The sequence below is a fragment of the Zalophus californianus genome, chromosome 13 (genome assembly GCF_009762305.2).
Source record: "Zalophus californianus isolate mZalCal1 chromosome 13, mZalCal1.pri.v2, whole genome shotgun sequence".
Lineage (NCBI taxonomy): Eukaryota > Metazoa > Chordata > Mammalia > Carnivora > Otariidae > Zalophus > Zalophus californianus.
This window is the reverse complement of record NC_045607.1, coordinates 49,837,899-49,857,975: the sequence shown is the minus strand read 5'-3', so window position 1 is coordinate 49,857,975 and position 20,077 is coordinate 49,837,899. Positions and strand designations below refer to the sequence as shown.

Sequence of the window (20,077 nt, the reverse complement as noted above, 5' to 3'; positions counted from 1 at the left end):
CGACCTGAGCTGAAACCAAGAGTCCCATGCTTAACCCACTGTGCCACTCAGGTGCCTCTATTTATTTATTTTTAGAGAAAGATAGAGAGAGAGCATAAGTCGGGGAAGGGGCAGAGTGGGAGAGAGAGGGAGAGGGAGTCTCAAGCTCGGAGCCCAGCATAGGGCTTGATCCCATGACCCTGAGATCATGACTTGAGCCAAAACCAAGAGTCAGAGGCTTATCTGACTGAGTCACCCTCTCACTCCAAAAGACTAGTATGACCTGTGCAGGTGATTTCTGAATGTGATTTGAAATAGTGTTTCTTTCTTACCCTAAAAAGGTGAACTGGAAGATTTGTACAGGATAGGAGAAGGAGCAGACAAATGGAGAAAAGGCATAGAAATCAGTGGTGAAAATGGCAACATTATTTTTAGGAATGGAGACAAGGAATAGCAATGACTTAATTAACAGTCTACCAGCCAGTGAAAATATATGATACATGATACAATATAGCTGTCTGAGATTTATTTTGGAAAAGATGGGACAACCTTTTGACTAAAAATTGGTCTTCCTGAAAAATTTGAGGACGACAGTATCTTACATTTGTGATGTGATTTTAAAAAATCTTATTATGTATTTTTATACCTGTTCTCTCCCTTTGAATTTGACTTTTAAAAAATCTGGTAACATCTTTTGTTTCCTATCCAGAGTGGCGACCCTGGAAGACATCAGAAAAGCTAACGGTCAGGTGCATCCTGGGAATGAGTTAGGACTCTGAGTGAGAGGAAAATGGCCGACAACACGTGACCCACGTGGCCTGTGCCATCTCCAAGTGGCTGGGTGAGACACAGTTCTATCCATTGAGCCTAATGATGGAACGTTGGCTGGGGAAACATGGACCCAGCTGCCCAGCTGGATGAGGCTTCTGCAGAGTCTTAGCCTTTGGTTAAGGGAGATTCATTTCTGGCCTGACCTCGGAGAAATGGAAGAAGAGGTGCTCTTTTGAAGCACAGAGTTTTCCAAAGGAAAAGCAAATAGCTTGAGAGAAATAATGAGGTCAAGGGGGTAGTGAGTTTACACATCTGGTCTCCTCTGCTGGAGGGAACAGGTGAAGGCAGAGCCCATGAGTTAAGAATCTTTGAATATCCAGGGCTTGGCACATGCAGGCCCCATCTGGGTACATATTTAACCTGGGCAAAGCTGAAGTGATTGATGCAATTGCCTCATGACAATCAATACAGCTGTTTTGCTCACTAGAGCCTGGCTGGGAGGCGCTGATTTCCTCCACCATGCCAGGAGCAGAGGGGTTGCACAGGCCAGCTCTGGGCACAAGGTGCAATTCCAGCTCTCAGCAGGAGGGGGCAGCCCTGGCATCCTGCCATCAGTAATGGAAAGTCAGGAAAAGAGGGAGCGGGTGTGTGTGTGTGTGTGTGTGTGTGTGTGTGTGTGTGTGTGTGTGTTGGGGTGGAGTGCTTGAGAGGGGATGGTTCAAACATGAAAACCTCCACTAGGGACTTGTCCTGGGGAGCTCTTCTTCCATACTTCCCATCTCTTAGGAAGAAAAAGACCGAAACCATTGTACTCCTATTAAGCTAGATGTACATGTGCCCACATACACATCGAATTCTGGTGAAACTGTGCTTGATGGCACTACAAATAGGTAAAAACCCTTTGTAGGAAAAATTACATTTTTTTTCATGCCTTTAGATCTATCAATTCTATTGTCAGGGATCAACATAAGAAATATTTGAAATGTTGGGGTGCCTGGGTGGCTTAGCCGAATAAGTGTCTGACTCTTGATTTCGGCTGGGGTCATGATCTCAGGGTTGTGAGATCGAGCCCCAGGTCCGGCTCTGCTCTGTATGTGGAGCCTGCTTGGGATTGCCTCTCTCTCTCCCCCTCTTCCTCTGCCTCTCCCCTGCCCACGCTCACTCACTCTCTTTCTCTCTCTCTCAAATAAAATAAATAAAAATATATATTTGATATATACATAATACTTGCGAATATAACTTTATTCAGAAAAATGATCATTTCAGTATTACTTTGAGTAGTGAAAAACTGGGGATACCTTAATCTCTAATAAGAAAAAACTGGTTAAGTAGCAAACTACTAAGTCGAGATAATGTTATGTAGCCATTAAAAATCATAAGCTTATAATGATATAGGCAAATACTCATGATGTAATCCTGTAGTTGAAATGAAGGATGAACATAAAAATGGCAATGTAATTTCAATAATATAAACCATATGAACTAAAACAGGGTGGCGGATTATCATTGATTTTTATTTATGCTTTATATGTATTTTCTAAATCTTTTACCATGAGTATGTATTAATATTATAAGCAAAAGGAAAAAGCCAGCAAGACTATGAAATAGCTTTTATACTCAATATATTGCTAACAAGTTCATCAATTGGTATAAACTCTTTTTGAAAAGTATACATCAAAAGCCATTAAAATGCTCATAATCTTTAATAAGTCTTGAAGGAATTTATCCTAATAAAAATAATTAAAAGATGAGGTTTTCTGCATAAAGGTCTTCATCAAAGTACCCATAACTGCCAAAAATTGGAAAAAGTAAAAAAACAAATTGTGGCTCAACTGAAAAGCAACAGGATGAAATATTTTGAAGTGATAAACTGTTAATTATGAGAACTAAAAGAAACTTGGAAAAATAGTTGATTTACTAACTAATAGATGTCTACATTGTGCCAGGCATAAATGGCTTTAAAATGGAAAAATAAAAGCCCTCCAAAAGGACAAAACTGAATATTCACGAAGAAAACTTTGTGAAATATTTGGAAGATAACACACAAAAATTAAATGTTGCTTTTGGGTAGTAGGGTTAAGGGTTATTTTTCTTTACATTTTCATTTAACCTGCGACTATATATATAATTTAAGAACAGTGAACATAAAGCATCTTGCAATTCCCTAGAATATTTATTTTTCAAAAACATGACAAGTAGGTGTTATAATTTTTCCCAACTTGTAGGATTTTCTCTCTTTATACTATAGCACATTTTATTTTCCTTTTTTACAGGAGATTGACCACAAAAACTACTCTAAATGTGTAAGCGGTGCAACTGAGAAATACTGTGTCCGCTAGAGACACCCTTCCTTTCAAACAGGTACCCTTTAAGGCAGTCATTCATACATTCATTCATTCAGTCTGCAAACATTTGTCAAGGCACCGCCATGCATTAGGCATTGTATAAGGCTTTGGGGAGCTGCTTTTGAGCAGTTGACAGTCTAGTGGGCAGACTGATAAATATGACCATGACAAGAGTATGATCTGCAGAGAGGACCAAGGAGCAAGAATCCCCAGTCAGGCCCAAGGGCATCAGGGAAGCTGGGATTTGACATTGGTAGGGTAAGTTGGAGTTTTCCAGACAGACAAGCAGGGAGGAATCTTGAGTGAGAGGGGCCTGTGAAGGAAGGAAATATGGCAGGAGAGGGAACCTTTGGAATTCAGAGATGGTTAAGACTGTGGGAGCTCAGGGCAGGGTTTTATGCAGAGTGTTGTGGTGGAGAACACAGACTCTGTGCAGACCCCAGCTATCTCACTTACGAGTTTTGTGAACTCTGTGCCCTTCTGTTTCCTCACCTGAAAAGTGGGGATCATAATACCTACGTCATAGGATCATTGTATGGCTTAAATGGATACAAATGTACATATAGTACACAAAGTAGACACTGAATGAGAAAACACTAGGTAATGCAAAGGTATAAGAGAGACTAATATTCAGGATGTTCAATGCAAAAGTCGATCCATTTTAGTGAGTTTCTAAATTCAAGTGTCAAGAGCTCAGTTCTGGGAACATAGGATCACATCCCATGTTTTACTTTCTCAGGGGTTCTCATTCAGGGTTATTTATCAGACACTTTTACTTCTGACAAGTTAAATGCAATGACAGAAATAATAGCACCCCACCTCAGTCTGATCCACTTTAGAGATTATTCATATTGAGAACTCCCGTTTGCTTAACTGTAAGAATAGATCTTGTCTTCTGACTTTCAAAAAACCTAGAATATCTTTACCAGCATACATAAATGATAATGCCAAACCTACTAGCCTTCTCCAAGGAAGGAGATGGGATATTTTTGCTGGGTCTATGTTTGTTCCAATCTGTTTTATGATCCAAAATCTCACCCAAGGCTGGTGGGGACTTTATTTAGAATTAGAATATGGAAAAAAAATACAGGAAAACTGTACAGCATCTCCATCATACCTGAATACTGAATATTCTTAACTTGTGGCCAATGCCATTATATAAGCAAAATTCTTAAAGTATTTCCTACAATAGCCACTGCGTATGCAGGTGTGTGTTTCTGCCTACCTAGGGGTAGCTTATTTTTCACTACGTTCTCTGAAAATGAAAAATGGAGTCAGTGAACTTGAATGGCACTCCCAGTGTTTACTTTCTATTGGTATCGGTTAATTTTGGGCTCAGAGATCCTGGTCGTGTCTCCACAGACTCTCAGAACTCAAAGACAGTGATAGAGCTGGTGTGTGCACCTTCACAGAACTATCTCTACTCACCCTACGGTGATGTCAAAAATGTTGCTTCCAACGGAGCTGGACACAGCCATGTCCCCGAGCCCTTTCCGGGCCACTATGACACTGGTGATAAGATCAGGGATGGAGGTCCCAGCAGCCAAGATGGTCAGACCCATAATCTCTTCACTAATGCCAATTGTCTCTCCAACCTAAAAGGAATGACAGGGACACATAAGAGTTTCTGAAGTCACAAACCCAACAAACCCACAAACATTTCCATGTAACTCCCTTTCTTTGAAAAAAGATTTGTTTATTTATTTGAGAGAGAGAGAAAGCAAGAGCGCATGCCTAAGTGGGAAGGGCAGGGAGAGGGAGAGATCAGGAACGTTCACATGAGGATTAAACAGATAATTTCAGGAAAGAGCTCTAGGGGGACTGAATGCAGTCTCTGTGTGATGTCTGTTAAGACTGAGCAAGGGAGTTCTAAAAGCCAACTGGCCATTGGCTCCAGGGCCCAGTGCCTGACAATGGTGCCAAATCCTGTCACAGATCTGCCTTTGGATTAACAATTGAACGTTAAGGACGGACACCGAGTGTTCCCATTTTTTCTTTGACATCTCCTAGTGTCTGTAACCCACTCTTAAACACTTTTAGACTACTGTTTCCATTGGAAACTTGATTTGGGGTGTTTGGGGGTTTGGTAATACATGACTGTAAGTCAGCAAGGCGGCTGTGGAGAAACCAGCAATTAGGGAACCACAAGTCCAAGGCCTGGCTCTGGCATTTATTAAGAACTTGACCTATTGTTAAGTTAACCAATCGTGTACTGTCTTTGATCCTTGCTTTCTTATCCTTATAGCGGGGATGATAATACCTACTTTACAAGGTGGCTGGGAGGACTAAGAAGATCATTTGTGGAAAAATCCTTTGCAAATAGTACAACATTAGTGAAAAGCAATGGGGCATGGTTATTATGTTTTATTTTGCTCTTTGCCTTTTCACCCTGATGAAATCTATTTTGGACAGTTGGTCTAGCCTCGGATGGAGGCTTCTCCATTCTCTTGAGCAACTTTTCTAAGAGTCTTCTTGGGACTTTTAAAAGCTTTGTGTATTTTCTGGAGCTGGCAAACTGCAGTTCTGAAAACTTTTAAGGTAATGATTTCAATTTAGTTTTCAACAGCCTACTCGATGACATTCATCATTTTTGAAAAAAAACCTCAAAGGGCCAGAGTAGCATGTGAGAATAAGGGTTTTTAGGGAACAGAATAAACTCGTTTTTATTTATTTATTTTTTTAAATATCTGATTTATTTATTGGACAGAGAGATAGAGAGCACAAGCAGGCAGAGTGGCAGGTGGAGGGAGAGGGAGAAGCAGGCTCCCCGCGGAGCAGGGAGCCGAACGTGGGGCTCGATCCCAGGACCCCGGGATCATGACCTGAGCCGAAGGCAGCTGCTCAACAGACTGAGCCACCCAGGTGCCCCAATAAACTCGTTTTTAAATACCTTTCGTGATTTATAAGTGATAGCTTGGTTTACACTAACTTAAAATCATAGCTGGGAGCTATTTTTGTTTTGATGGTCAGGTCCACTCTAGAGCCTGGCTAGCTAAACTAGTTTACCCTGTCCTCATGGAGCAAAGATTCACTCTTCCCCATCAGAAAGGAAGTCTATGGGGGAGTGTGGTGGGTGGCTCAGTCGGTTAAGCGTCTGCCTTCGGCTCAGGTCATGATCCCGGGGTCCTGGGATCCAGCCCCGTGTTGGGCTCCCTGCTCCGTGAAGAGTCTGCTTCTCCCTCTCCCTCCCCCCTCTGCCCATCCCCTCTCCTGCTCTCTTGCTTACTCTCTCTCGTCTCTCAAATAAATGAAATCTTAAAAAAAAAAAAAAGAAAGGAAGTCCATGTGAGCAGAATCACTGCTCTGATCACTATGGTCTCCCTAATACACAGAATATAGCCCAGCGTTTAGTAGACTCTCAATACCTATTTGCTGAATAAATCAGCCAATCCACATACTTAGGTGATTTTACTAGCATGTTTTCCACTGATTCTCCTAGAAAAACTTAAATAAGGGTGCTGTGCAGGAGTGCCCTATTTGAGTAGAATCTCCTTGATGACCTATTTTTTTGGGTAAGATTTGTAATGAAACATTTTCAGAGACTCTGAAGATGCTGACTGAGTGACTGTCATCCCCAATAAATAGGCTGATTCTTCGAGGGAGCTCTACAGCAGTGACTACTTTAAAACAACACTTATATTTAGAGTTCGAATGGCTCTTTAGACAGAAAAAAAGCAAAAATTGAAGAAGGGTGGTTTGGTGGTGTGGTTAAGAGGGACGGCTTGGATACAGGGAGACCTGGGTGCCAATCTGCCCCTGCTGTTCCCAGTATGTGGAAGCTAACATCCCCGAGCCTCAGTGTTCCTCATTTGTAGAATGGGGATAATAATATCCACCCTCAAAGCTGTTGTGATGATTATATGTGATGATGAGACAGAGCAAATAGCACAGTGTCAGGTATAAATAGTCAATAAATATCAGCTATGCTAACTCAGACCCTACTCCTTTCTCTCTCCAGCTTATCAGACTGCAGCCACTGGGTTCTGGCAGCAGAGACCGAAGCTAGTGAGTAGGTGTCAGTCTCTGATGTGGGAGATCACCAGGATAATGAAGACTTTTTATCGTACATCCAACTCCTGATGAATCTGTGCGGCTCCTAGAAACACTTGCGCTAATTGAGAACTAGTCTTCCTAAGTTCATTTTAAGACCATTTCACTGCATTTGGCTTTCCATGAGTTAGAGGCAAGATGACAGGCACAGGGATGGGACAGCGCTTATCAAATTGGCAGCATGAGAGAAGTTAGAGTTAGAAAGGACATCAGCCGTCTCTTGCGGGGGAGGGAATGCCTTTGTTTTCTAATGCAAGTAGATGGTGGGGTGACTCAGAATCCAAATCCAGTGCTGCTCCGAATATCTCGGGCTGTGGTTCCTTGCCTTGGTTTAAGGAGGAACTGCAAAAATGTCATATTGGCGAAATGAGACACAAGGTTGTATCTGACTCTTAGAATTAACATCTCCTATTCGATGCAGGATGGATTTTAACCATATGTTCTCATCACCCAAGGAATTTACTAATTTCATGATGCAAAAACAATAAAAGGTAACAAAAACTAAAGGAAAGTCTGCATAAAGCATTTTATGGAAAGGGCATTTATTTTTGGCCAAACAGTAGCTAAATAATGATATTAAATAGCATTTCTTGTTGGTAAGACTGTGGATAACAAAACAGTTGAGCACTAAATGGTGCATTTGTTATCTTTCTGGCTTTTTATAGCTCAAAAGTACAAGCAACAGAATTAGAGCTAGACTTCTTTGAACAGAATCTGCTATTTTGATCAGCTGTCTGGATGTCTTAAAAGAGAAGAGCATTTCTATAGGAGACAAGAAGGGGAAGCTTCTCATTCATTACTAGAAAGTAAGGTTTCTCTTTATGCACTTTATGTTCCTGGGCCTTTTGGCAATTAATATTGTTCTGGGCACTGTGTTTGCATTTTTCTACAAGAGAATGAAAAGGAAGCAAGAGTATGGAATTAAGATAATCATTAAAAAGGACAGAAAAAGATGGAAATCTATAGGATGATGTTTTCTAGAATGGCTAAAGAGAGATAGCTAGAAAACAAGTGAGAAAAAAAACCCCACCACTTTTTTCTTTATCAGTATATGAAAGAATAAAAATAATAATAATTATTTTTTTAAGAATAAAAACAATTATTAAGAAAAACCATTACTTGTTATACATGGCAAACAGTCCTTCTAGCCTGGCAATCTGGAGACTGAGAGGCAGCTCATCTTCTGCAATAATTTCTGGGTGGTATTGGTAGCAAATGACTTTCAATGAATGTGGAAAATCCTGACTTTGGGGCAAGCAGAACTTCTTCCGGGGGGTCAACAAGTTTTTGGAAATATCCAGGAAGAATAATCTGAAGTCAAACATCATAAAATGCCTAGGATAGGAATAATATAAAGTATCTCGTGGGAATAATACTGGGTACACTAACTGACATTCCCAGTGGCTTTTTTTCCATGATGTTATATGTTCTTTTTCTTTAAAAAAAATCAAGGTGTAATTTACATACAGCAAAGTAGAATTTTACACCCAATAAAACTCACCCTTTAAATAAGTGTATAGCTCTGTGAGTTTAGGTGAATGCATGTAGTCCTGTTTCTCCACATCCTTATCAACATGTCTGGGTTTTTGAATATAGGCATCCTAGTGGTTGTGAAGTAGTATCTCATGTTTATTTTATTTTATTTCTTGAGAGAGAGAGAGAGTACGTGTTTGTGAGTGGGTGGGGGGAGGAGCAGAGGGAGAAGAGAATCTCAAGGAGGCCCCCCACCCAGTGCAGAGCCTGACATGGGGCTGCATCTCGCAACCCCGAGACCGAACTGAAATCAAGAGTTGGACGCTTAGCCAACTGAGCCACCCAGGCGCCCGTTATGTTTATCTTTAAACAACTCTCTCTCGAGATACAATTCACATACCACAAAACTCACTTACTTAAACTGTATATATAATTCAATATTTTAGCATATTTATAGATTTCTAGAGCTATCACCATAATTTAAATTGAGAGCTTTTTCATCATCCCAGGAAAAAACCCTGTACCCATTAGCAGTTCCTCCCTATTCCCTTCAACAGCCCCAACTCTAGGCAACCATTAACTTTCTGTCTCCCTATTTTTCACACTTCATATCAATGGAATCATTCCAAATATGATCTTTTGTGACTGTCTTTTTCATTTAGAATATTAAAGGTTCATTCACATGGAGCATGTACCAATACTTTGGTCCTTTTTATTGTGGAATAGTATTCCGTTGTATGGATAGACCACATTTTGTGTATCTGTTCAACAGTTGATGGACATTTGAGTTGTTTCCACTTTTTGGCAATTCTGAATAATGCCGCTGTGAACATGTGTGTATACATTTTTATGTGGATGTTTTCATTCCTCCTGGGTATACAGGCAGTGGAATCACTGGGTCATATGGTAATAACTCTATGCTTAACATTTTGTGGACTGCCGAACTGTTTTCTAAAGTGGTTGCATTATTTTACATTCTTACCGTCAATATATAAACGTCAATATATAAACAATTTCTATACATCCTCTCCAACACTTGTTAATTGCCTGTCTCTTTGATTATATCCATCCTAAATGAGAGCCAGGTGGTACCTCATCATGGTGTTGATTTGCATTTCTCTAGTGAATAATGATGCTGAGCATCTTTTCTTGTGTGGGGGGGTATTATCCGTTTTGCATATCTTTGCTGAAATATCTATTCATATCTTTTATCCATCTTAAACATTAGGATGCCCATAGATGCTTGCCTAATATTTATTTATTTATTTTTTTGAGTAGGCTTCACACCCAACGTGGGGCTTGAACTCATGACCTTGAGATGAAGAGTCGCATGCTCTGTCCACTGAGTGAGTCTGGTGCCCCTTGCCTTTTTATTACTGAGCTTTAGGAGGTGTTGATGTATATTTTAGGATTATATTAAACAAAGAATACAAGTGGGAAGTTTGAAATTTGTGTAGTTTATAATGGAGGATAAAAGCATGGGTTCTGGAGTTTCAGAGCCCTGGGTTACAATCTCAGTTCTGTTATTTAAACCTATATGATCCTGAGCAATTTTATTATTATCTCTAAGCCTAACTCCTTTATCTGTAAGTATGAGTAATAATGGTGCCTCCTTCATGGGGTCCGTGCCTATGTAGAAGGTGACTGTCAAAGTCATGAGGATGAAGTGATGTGAGTTATCCGGCATCTGGTACCTATTCAATCAATAATGGTTACGACCACTATCTCTGAGAATGTGAAATGTTTGCATTTCATTCTTTCATCCATGTGTTACAACAAACAACTCCTGAGAGTTTATTCTTGTGATGGCCACTAGGACTGGCACTGAGTTAAAAGTGTTGGAGTAATGTGGGTACACAGTGAAAGGGTTATCTTTGTATTATTTCTAAGAACTGCATATGAATGTACATTTATCTTAAAATTACAAGTTTAATGAAAAAAAAAGGTGGTAACAGCAAAATACATCATCATTCTAGCAAACTGCAGTTCAAGGAAGAAACTATTTTGTCTCCAGGTCTCTTCCTAGAGCCAATTTGAAAGGCTGGTGAGAGCATGAGGTGAGTGGCTGCCCAAGAGGAAATAAGTGTCATGGAGTTGGGCAAAAGCTTGACATTCTTCCTAGACTGGGCTAGGCCTGGATTCAGGCTACAGAGGGCAAGAAGAGTTGCGGTGACATTCTCCACACAGATGTCCAGGGTTATGCTGATTTGACTCCCCACCATAAGAAAAGGTCAGGAGGCATGGGGAAGTTCAGTGGGGTAAAATCCTTTAGTCCTGGAATATGTACCTTGTCTTGTTGGACATAACACTACTATTCTGACTCTTTCCCAAAGCAAACATGTCGATGAACCCTGTGGCAACCACGAGCAGAACCAGGCAGATGGGCATTCCTCTCAAGGTCTTACCTGGTGTGCCCACCAGACCATCAAGTAAGAGAATACAGCAATCCAGGTGATGGAGCCAAAGAACGTGATGGGAAAAAACTTTCTTGATGACTGAAAGAGAACCAGGAAGAGGCGAGAGCATCAGTGCCACCCATGAGATGGACCTGAGAGACCAAAGCTAAATCCACCAGTACTGCTACTCCTCCCCCATTGCCTTCCATCTTTGTAGGTTCAGCAATCAAAAGGCCCTGCCTACCCTCAGTCAAGCTGGGCCAGGAAGATTCTCTCTTGGGAATGTTGGTTGGAGCCAAATCATCACCAAGCTCGTTCCTGAGATGGAAGTCTCTTGAAGAGAATGTCTGTTCCTGTTGTTGGCTGCTCAGATGCCCCCTGTCCCTGTCCTTCCCATGGCCTTGTCTCTCAGTCTTGCCCTCAATCCCTTGATCACCCCATAGCCTTCCTCCATCTCCTGTTCCCTTCTGCTCAAGTTCATCAGAATCAGTTTCTATTGCTTCACCCCATGTATCCTAGCAGTCCATTGGCCAGAAAACCTAGATGATTAATTGCTTTTAACAAGAAGGATCAATAGGTTCCAAAATAAGTTCATCTTACTGCCCCACAAATTACTGGGAAAAGCCACATAGTAGAAGAAGCCATCACCATAGTTTCTATAGATTCCTGAGGACAGCCGCCTTCCAGGACGTTTGAACCACTGGTGTAGAGTTAAGAGCAGACAGAGGCCCAGCACACTGCTCTCCACAGAGGTGGCAGAGTAGATGATCTTGGGACGGTTTTCTCTCCTGTTCTCCACCCCAACTGTATTATGTCCATTTCTGCTTTGAGCACTGGCCTTCGTGCAATCTCAGGCTTACAGTGTGAGCACTTTATTTTTTAAAATTCAATTATAATGAACATACAGTGTTATATTGGTTTCAGGTATACGATACAATGTAATGATTCACCAATTCTATACGTTGCTCAGCGTTCAGTGTGAACACATTTAGTTTCTTTCAAACATTAGCCAAAATCAGACACTCCAAATGCAGTGTTTCTTACCTGATAGGGAGATCAGGCTTGCACGGGACTGCAGCGGTGTTTTGTTGATAGCTTTTTTTTTTTTTTTTTTTGCAAAATTGGGGCCCTTTAAAACATGCTCAGATAGCAGAATGCCCTCAGCCTTTCACCTATTACTGCCAAACACTTTTTATTTCAAAGCTTTCCACTATGAGAAAAAAATCTCATTTTTTGCTTTGATAATGCCATCCAATTTTGTCCAGAGAAGTGAATCCTGGAGTTGACTTGGATGAAAGCTATCTCAATTGTCTAAAGAGCTGACCTTGGGCAGTCACACAGAATGCTTTCTGTGATGGCTTTTGAGAGCTTCATTAAGAGGAAAAGATAAACTTGTACCTAGTAATCTTTTGAATATCTATAATAATAACAAACATAGTCTCTATCACGCCAAACCAGGCGTATGTTCTCTTTACTAATTTTGAGTTTTCAATATATGCTTTTATTATCACTCATACCGTTCTATTTCACAATAACCATTTCTTTCACTTAACGAGTGCTGCCTTTTTTTGGGCTATTTGTTAGCTGCAGTTATCTACAAGACCCGTGGGCTTGATTAAATTGGGGGAGACATCAGGCCACAGGGAAAAGGAAGAAAATATTTTGGCTAAAGACTCAGGCTCCTCATGGGGGCCTGAGCACTTTAGTGAGTTATGGAAAAAAAAAAAGTAATCAATTTTTCAAAGTGGATGTTGAGACATTCACTTCGGAGGGCGAATTCCTTTAAAGCTAAGGATTCAGCTGGATTCTGGAGACCAGATTCCCCAAGTCTTGGAATTGCCAGCACTAAGAAGGCAAGTTTCCCCAGACATGGCATTTAGCTGACTGGAGTCCCCATTCTTTTCCTCTGGTCACAAGTTACTGTTTCAGGATCCTAAGTGGGATGAGCGTTTCATCTCCGATAGCCAGGCTCTGTAGCAGGGAAGGAAAAGGCCTTTCTTGTGATGTGGGGCCCCACATGAGATTGGGGCAGCCACCAGGATGTAATTCTGAGCATCCTGTGAGGGAATGGAGTACCATCTCCATACTTTATGGTATGGTGTATGTACTGGAGATCTTGGGAGAGTCCTCATTTCATAGATTGCTCATTTTACAGCTTAGGTCATTTATTAAATATATAATTAATATTTTATTTATTATGCCTTCGCACATCTGTACATTGATGTAATGTGACAAGTCAGAATAAAATTATTTGAACATATTTCTCATCTGAAGAACATCATCCCTGAACCATGGAACATTCCTAGTCAGAAGGTAGAAACTAAGGAAGCAGACTAAGGATGTAAAGGAACTAAATTCACATCAACATGCTAATGAAAACCTCTTTCAATGATGCTTGTGATTCTTGATCAAGAGGTCAACTAGTAATTAATGGACATCTATGTGTATCTAGTGTTCTATTAGGGGCTCAGTGAAAAGGAATTAAAGATAGTTTTTCTTTTGTGAGTTTCCAGGTCTTCATCATAAACTAGGGGTAGGTAAAGGCTGGGTACCTACTCTATACCCAAATCTTGAACTAGACCTGAAATTCAAACCTACATCTGTCTGACTATCCAGCATGTATTCCTGATATTTAGGTTATACTGATTTGTTCTTAGAGAAAAAAAGGGCCAATAATGCTCAAAATATGCCCACCTATGGACATAATGATGATGATCATTGTAATACTAGCCTGTGCTCTGAATGTCAGAAGATACACAAGGAGCATCAGGGAGATAGGGGCTAGTATTCTGGCTGAACAGCCATCTGCCTCACCCAACCTGTCATACTGTTCCTGATTGGGAAGCATCAACCCTTTACGCATTGGCAGTTTAGTTCAATGTTTCCCAACTGTCCAACTACCTTATCCTTTCCAATCTCACAACCCAGGTAATTCCTTCCTCTTTCATTTTTTCTGAACGACTCCCCTTATTTGGACTCTATGGTCTCATTCCAGATGTCACTGCCCAGTCGCACTTGTGCAATTATTTAGTTACCAGTCTCACTGGAAGGAAGAAAATAGCCCTTGAAGCCAAGGTCTGACATGTCAATTTTTGGTTAGTAAAGGTGGCTCATCCTAACATCTGCTGGGATGAACCTCCTACTAATTAGCAAAAAACAAATTGTGTCCATGTGCCGGCCATTTTGTTCCCAATGTAATGGTTTGCGTGTATAATTGACAGCTAATGTTCTCATTAGAAGCTTTTAGTACATCAGCGTGATACTTTCTTGGCTTGAAAAATGTTTCTGGACGTTAGCTGGTTGCACAAATTGGCCATATCCTTACTGATCTAAATTTGACAAATATTCACTGAGCATCTATTCTGTGTAAGGTTTGAGGAGCATACACATCTAACAACAGTCCCCCAAACAATCCTATTAAAGATGAAAAGTGTGTTCTCTGGATGAATATGACCAGTATTGAAATCCCTGCTCACAGATTACCAGTAATGTGACTTAAGACATATCATTTCATCCCCTAAGCCTTAGCTTTTTCATCTGTAAAATGGGGGGGTGTGGTTAACAATATCTGGTTGTTCTGAGGATTTCAGGTCTATAAAGTGTCTACCAAAGTGCCTGGCACATAGTAAGAGCTCAGATAATAGTGATGGTTCTTACTAGATGATGTTCTCCTCGTTTTGGTTTTTAAGAGACAAGGAAACTGAAGTTCAGAGAGGTGCAAGTGGCTGCAGAGACCAGGCTGAGGTTCTTGGCTTTGCCTCTCACTTGCTGGGTGTGCTTGGACAAGTCACTAAACCTCTCTGGGTCTCAATCACTTCTTTCTTGCTAGAACTGTGCGCAGTCCACAGCAGACACAATAAATACTTGGTGAACAAACCAATGACTGGTATAAACTGCAAAAACAGAGCTGACTTCTTAGGTATCTTCCTAGTTTAGATGGTCACGCTGTGATGCATTTAGATGCATTCCTGTTTTGTAAGAGCACCCATCCTCAGTCAGGAGAGAATATAACTTTTGGGGGTCTTTATTTCCTTTATGATTTTCAATGTTTATCAAAGACATGTTCCTTGTTAAGCTTTATATTTTAGTTCTTTTGCTTTGAAACCAACGCCATTATTTGAAGAAAACGATAAAAGTGAATTAATCTGAGCTGGAAGTGTGTATAATCCAACAAACACTGTCATATAATTTGCATATAAATGAAGTGGAAATAAAAACAAGTGGGAGTACTGTTTACTCTGAAACTGGATGGATACTAAAAAATCATGTTTTCCTCGTAATTACTGTCAAGGTTCGGAACGTTCATCTCCACGGGTAATTCAAAAACCACTGGGGAAACAGAGTGTCAGGTACTCCGGAGGAGCAAATGCTTATTAATTAATAATTTTCTCCTCTCTTTTTCTTCTCCCTTGATATTTTTTCAGAACGCCCTGGTGGCAGTGCATGAAGGCCGTGGTAGACTGCCAAAATGGCCGCAGCGACTTCCAATCTTTCTTAACAAGAGTCAAGGTCTGTTTCCCCGTCCTTTGAATCTGGGCTGGCCTTATGACTTTCTTGGACCGACAGAATATGGTAGAAGTGACAGCATGCAGAATCCAAACTAGATCTCAAGAGGCTTTGCAGCTTTCATTCTTGCTGCCCTTGGAACTTGGCCATCACGTGCCTCAGCTCTGGCTAGCCTACTCAAGCGTCAGGGACCGTGCGGGGCAGAGATTAGCTTTTCCCACTGACATACTCCTATGCCAACAAGCCCTCAGCCCTCAGCCAGATCAGTGAGCAGAACTGTCCAGCTGAGCCCAGGACAAACTGTCCATTCAGAGAATTCTGGACTAAAAGATCGCTTCCTTTTTTAAGTCACAAAATTTTGGGCTGGTGTGTTACACAGCAAATGATCACTGATACAAGATCAAACCTACTGAAACTCTTCTGTGCTAAGCACAATCAAGAACCCATTTGTTGTCTTTTGTATCAACCGGCATGGTTTCTTTCATTTGGCATTGTGTACATGCAAAGGATGGCCATATAATCCATCTGCCAAACCAGCATGCTTTGGGATTAAATTGGGACTATCCCGGGCAAATGGGGATGTATGGTCCCCTTAAATTTGCAGTGCGGTAGTGGGGGTTATGTCTTTATGCTTTCCTTAATCACAGGATGTCACGGCCCGCAGGGAATCGGGAGCTCTTCTCTCCCCGTGTTTCACAGAGGAGGAAAAGTGAGGTCCAATGACGAGAAGTGACTTTCTCAAGGCTGCGCAGCTCCTGCGTTATGTGGGGGAAAACCCACTGTCGTCAGCGTGGTAGAATGAGAACGCTTATGGAGTCAGGAGGCTCCTGTTCGAATGGAGCTGCTGTCACGGACACAGCTGTGTAGTCTTGCTCTATAGTGATATGCCTTGTTTCTTCTACTAAGTTTAGAGCTCCTTAAAGATAGGAATTGGGAGTTCTGTGTCTTCACCCATTGGCCACAAGCTTGATGCTTGGCACCTAAGAGGTACTCAATAAATATTTCGCTGAGGAAATTTTAAAACAACCAAACGCTCTGAGAGTCGCATTTTTTGCTTGGGAGAGCACACAGTGTATGTAGAAAAAGAGAGGAAAAAAAAAATCCAGTCCGTCCCAGGGATGGCTCTTGGCAGCGCGAAGGGCAAAAGCCTCATTGGCTACCCTGGCCCAGAGGCCGGCTCTCAAGGCTCGTGCACAGTGAACGCCCAGTCCGTGGTATTACAGAGGAGAGCATCACGTACAGCTGTGTCTTCTTGCTCTGTATCTCTGGGGGCTGTAGAGTCAACCAGCACAGCTGTCGTGATCTGGGGAATTATTGCCATGGTGGAGTCCTGTGTGTTGTCCAAGAGTCGCTGGTTCACAGCTTTGATCTCCCTTAAGTGTCCTTGTCCTCTGAGCTCAGATCACAGAGATGATCGGCACTCTGCCAGGCCTTGCCCTGGGAGTCCCGCCCAACCTGAGCACCCAGGCCTTGATCGCTGGCCTCTTCCCTCCACTCCTGCACACTTTCCTGCCTGTTCCAGTGGCTGTGGGCTGACACCCTCTCAGCCGTCCATCAGCCCCTTCTACTCGGGGCCACGCTGCACTAGGCCGGCCGCATGGATTTAGGAAGGCGTGTCTGTCCTCTGATTTTCCTCCCTGGGGCAGAGCAAAAGCACTGGTCTGAATAGCAGAACAATGGAAGGAGAGAGAGAGAAAAAGAGAGAGCGTGTGTGCAACAGCACACGTGAGCACGCACATCTCAGAAACGTCACTGTGATGTGAGCCGTGAAGGAACGTAACACATTCCAGCTCTTTGGCTGGAGGTTTCCAGGAAGCCAGGCCTTTACACGGAGCAGATATTCTACAATTGCATCGTGAATAAAGTGTTGCTTGAAGTAAGCCACATCTGTTACATGCCCCCCTTTACTGGGAAACCTCTCATGTTGGGAGTCCTTACATGAGGGGGTCCTTTTCTGGCTTGTAGGTGACGAGACATGGCTCTCCACCAGGCTGGATTGCCTATAGGCCAGGCCAGTCACACAGGATTTCTCTTCTGTCTTCTTCAAGTATGGAAAGTGGGATCACCACGGGGCTCTTAGGACTTTGGCTAAATTTTGCTGTATGTTGCCACGGTGTCCTATTGCAAATGCTTTCAGAAATGATGTTCTTGGACTTCTACTTTCTGGTATCATGAAATATGAGGGGTGAGCCCAGGCTGTGTGGTCACACAGACCTGGGTCTTAATCTCCACTCTATCCCCAAGGAAGTGATCAGGCAGGAGTTCATTAACTTCTCTGTGCCTAAGTTTCTTCCTACTTATGCCAATAATATATAACATTATATATAAATTATATAAAATATGTGTGTGTGTGTGTGTGTGTGTGTGTGTGTACACACACACATTCCTATGCTAGCTGTTTGAGATTCTACAATGTAGCTTATTGGAAATACATGGTACATAGTACATACTGATGCATAGTAGGTACACACCTTTGTTGAATGAGATATGTATGTAGGGCCCTAATAAAAAGTACAGCTACTTGTTATCATCGTTCCCTTACCCTTTGGGGCACTGGCCTAAAAACCCAGTTCAACAGGAGGAGAGATGTTCTTTTGTTTTGATCTCTATTTAGGTTGTATTTTGCTGCTCATAAGATGGTATTGTGTTCAATGCACCTGGTACATACTAACGGTAGAAGAGAATATTGATTATAGTAATGATAACAATACAGGATGGAGAAGATCAGACAGGTAGGCATTTATACTACAAGAATGCATTTCTTTAAATTATTTTTTGAATTGAATGAATGAATAATGTACACATACACAAATACTCTGTAAAATAAAATGTGAGTTCCCCTCCTGCTTCAAACCTTCAGTTCCTCTTCTCAGAGACCATCACTGTGGTGGTTTGAAAACATGGTTGCCAATTCTTGGACACTCCTTCCATTAAGGGTGTCATAGCCTATATGACGCTGATATATTCTAGATAAATTTTTTGTCTCCTCCCCCTTAATCAAGACAAATTTATGACTGCTTTGCGTCATGAATAAAGTGTTGCTTGAAGTAACAAGTCTAGTCTAGTCAACTAGACTCTGGTGGAAGTGACTCTCTGTGGCTTCTAGGTCATCAAAGACCATGCAGCTTCTGCTGTGTGCTGCTGGGATACTCATTCTTGGAGCCCTGATTTCTTATCTACGATATCTGACTCTCTTGAGGCCACCATGCTGTGAGGGAACCTGAGTCGCATGGAGGAGCCACATTTAGGCTCTCCCATAGACCATCGCAGGTGAGCCCAGCCTTTGAATCATCTCTGCCCAGGTCCCAGGAACATCAGCGAAGAAGCCTCCAGATGAGTCCATCCCACAGCCAAAGTCTTCCCACCAGAAGCCTCAGATGTTGTGGAGCAGAGACACGCCATCCCCAGTGTGCCCTATTTGAATTCCTGATCTACGTGATCCACAAGCAGATCAACATGTTTGTTGTTTCCGCACCACTGTTTTGAGGTGGTTTGTTACAGAGATCAGATAACTCGAACCATCACTATTATTGTGCACCTTTCCAGAGAGATCTGAGACATATATAAGTGTACGCATGTTCATACGTCACCCTCCCTTTCCTCTTAAGGCAAAAGGAGGCAGCCTATGCACACTGTTATATACCGTGCTTTTCACAAGGAGTCGACTAAACAATGATCTACTCACCGGTTTGCGGACGTCAGGTAAGGTAATCCAGAGAGGAAACACTATGGGGAAAACAATTAGGAACGTGACTTGCTTGCGGGGGTTGGAAGGCCAGGCCAGGCTGAGAGGCTGGTCCTCCTCATGTTCACCCGTCTCTGTGGTCTGTTGCAGAAAAACAGAGATGAAAGAATAAACAAACAAAAAAGACAACAATGTACAAGAGCAAGAGCACAAAGCCAGGGAGGGATGCTCGGGTCACCATCAAGGGTTTTCTTGGGTCATCCCAGCAGCTTCATCACATGATTTTTAGGTTTGTCCGAGAACCCCGTCTGTCACAGTCTGAGTCCCGGGAACAAACAAGACACGCGCACCCAGGAGGACTGAGGAACTTCCTTTTCTCTCCCCGAACACTCTTCAGCTTCTCCCTTGAGGGGATCATTCAGCTGGAGTGGGCTACAGCCAAGATCCATGGACTTTTTAAGAGAAACCATTTCCGCAGAGCAAAAGACCCAATGCCCACCTTCTCCTCTTCCCTTCACCTTGAACACAAAGCTACAGGCTTCATTATGGGAATCCTTGGAAAGGTGTTTTTAAAATTAAAAATTAGAAAAAATTAAAATAAATATCTTATTTTTTATTTTTTTAAAATAAATTTATATGTATTTACAACATTGACTTTGAGTGGGCAAAGGCAAGTAACCATAGAAACAATTCAGTAACAATACTCAGCTTCCCTCCCAGGCACTGGAATAGTCAAGCTCATGGATTATTGTGTGGTTGTGAGTTTTTAACCATGCACAATCATCTTGTTAAATTCTAAGCCATTTTAATTCCAGCCGAAGGCTTATTACGCAAACATGTGTCCCATTCTCAGAGAAACAGAGTATGGGGGT

At 41.9% G+C, this 20,077-nt stretch overlaps 1 protein-coding gene across 3 annotated transcripts in view; it reads right to left on the bottom strand.

Annotated features, from left to right (window-relative positions):
* Positions 1–20,077, bottom strand: part of SLC24A2 (solute carrier family 24 member 2) — a 244,530-nt gene that overhangs the window by 9,641 nt on the left and 214,812 nt on the right. For all 3 annotated transcript variants that reach the window (XM_027616211.2, XM_027616212.2, XM_027616210.2), the window contains 3 exons: positions 19,206–19,346; positions 11,024–11,113; positions 4,524–4,690 (listed from right to left, as the gene is read on the bottom strand). In XM_027616211.2, the coding sequence (XP_027472012.1) occupies positions 4,524–4,690; positions 11,024–11,113; positions 19,206–19,346 (398 nt within the window). The remainder of the gene's footprint in view (positions 1–4,523; positions 4,691–11,023; positions 11,114–19,205; positions 19,347–20,077) is intronic.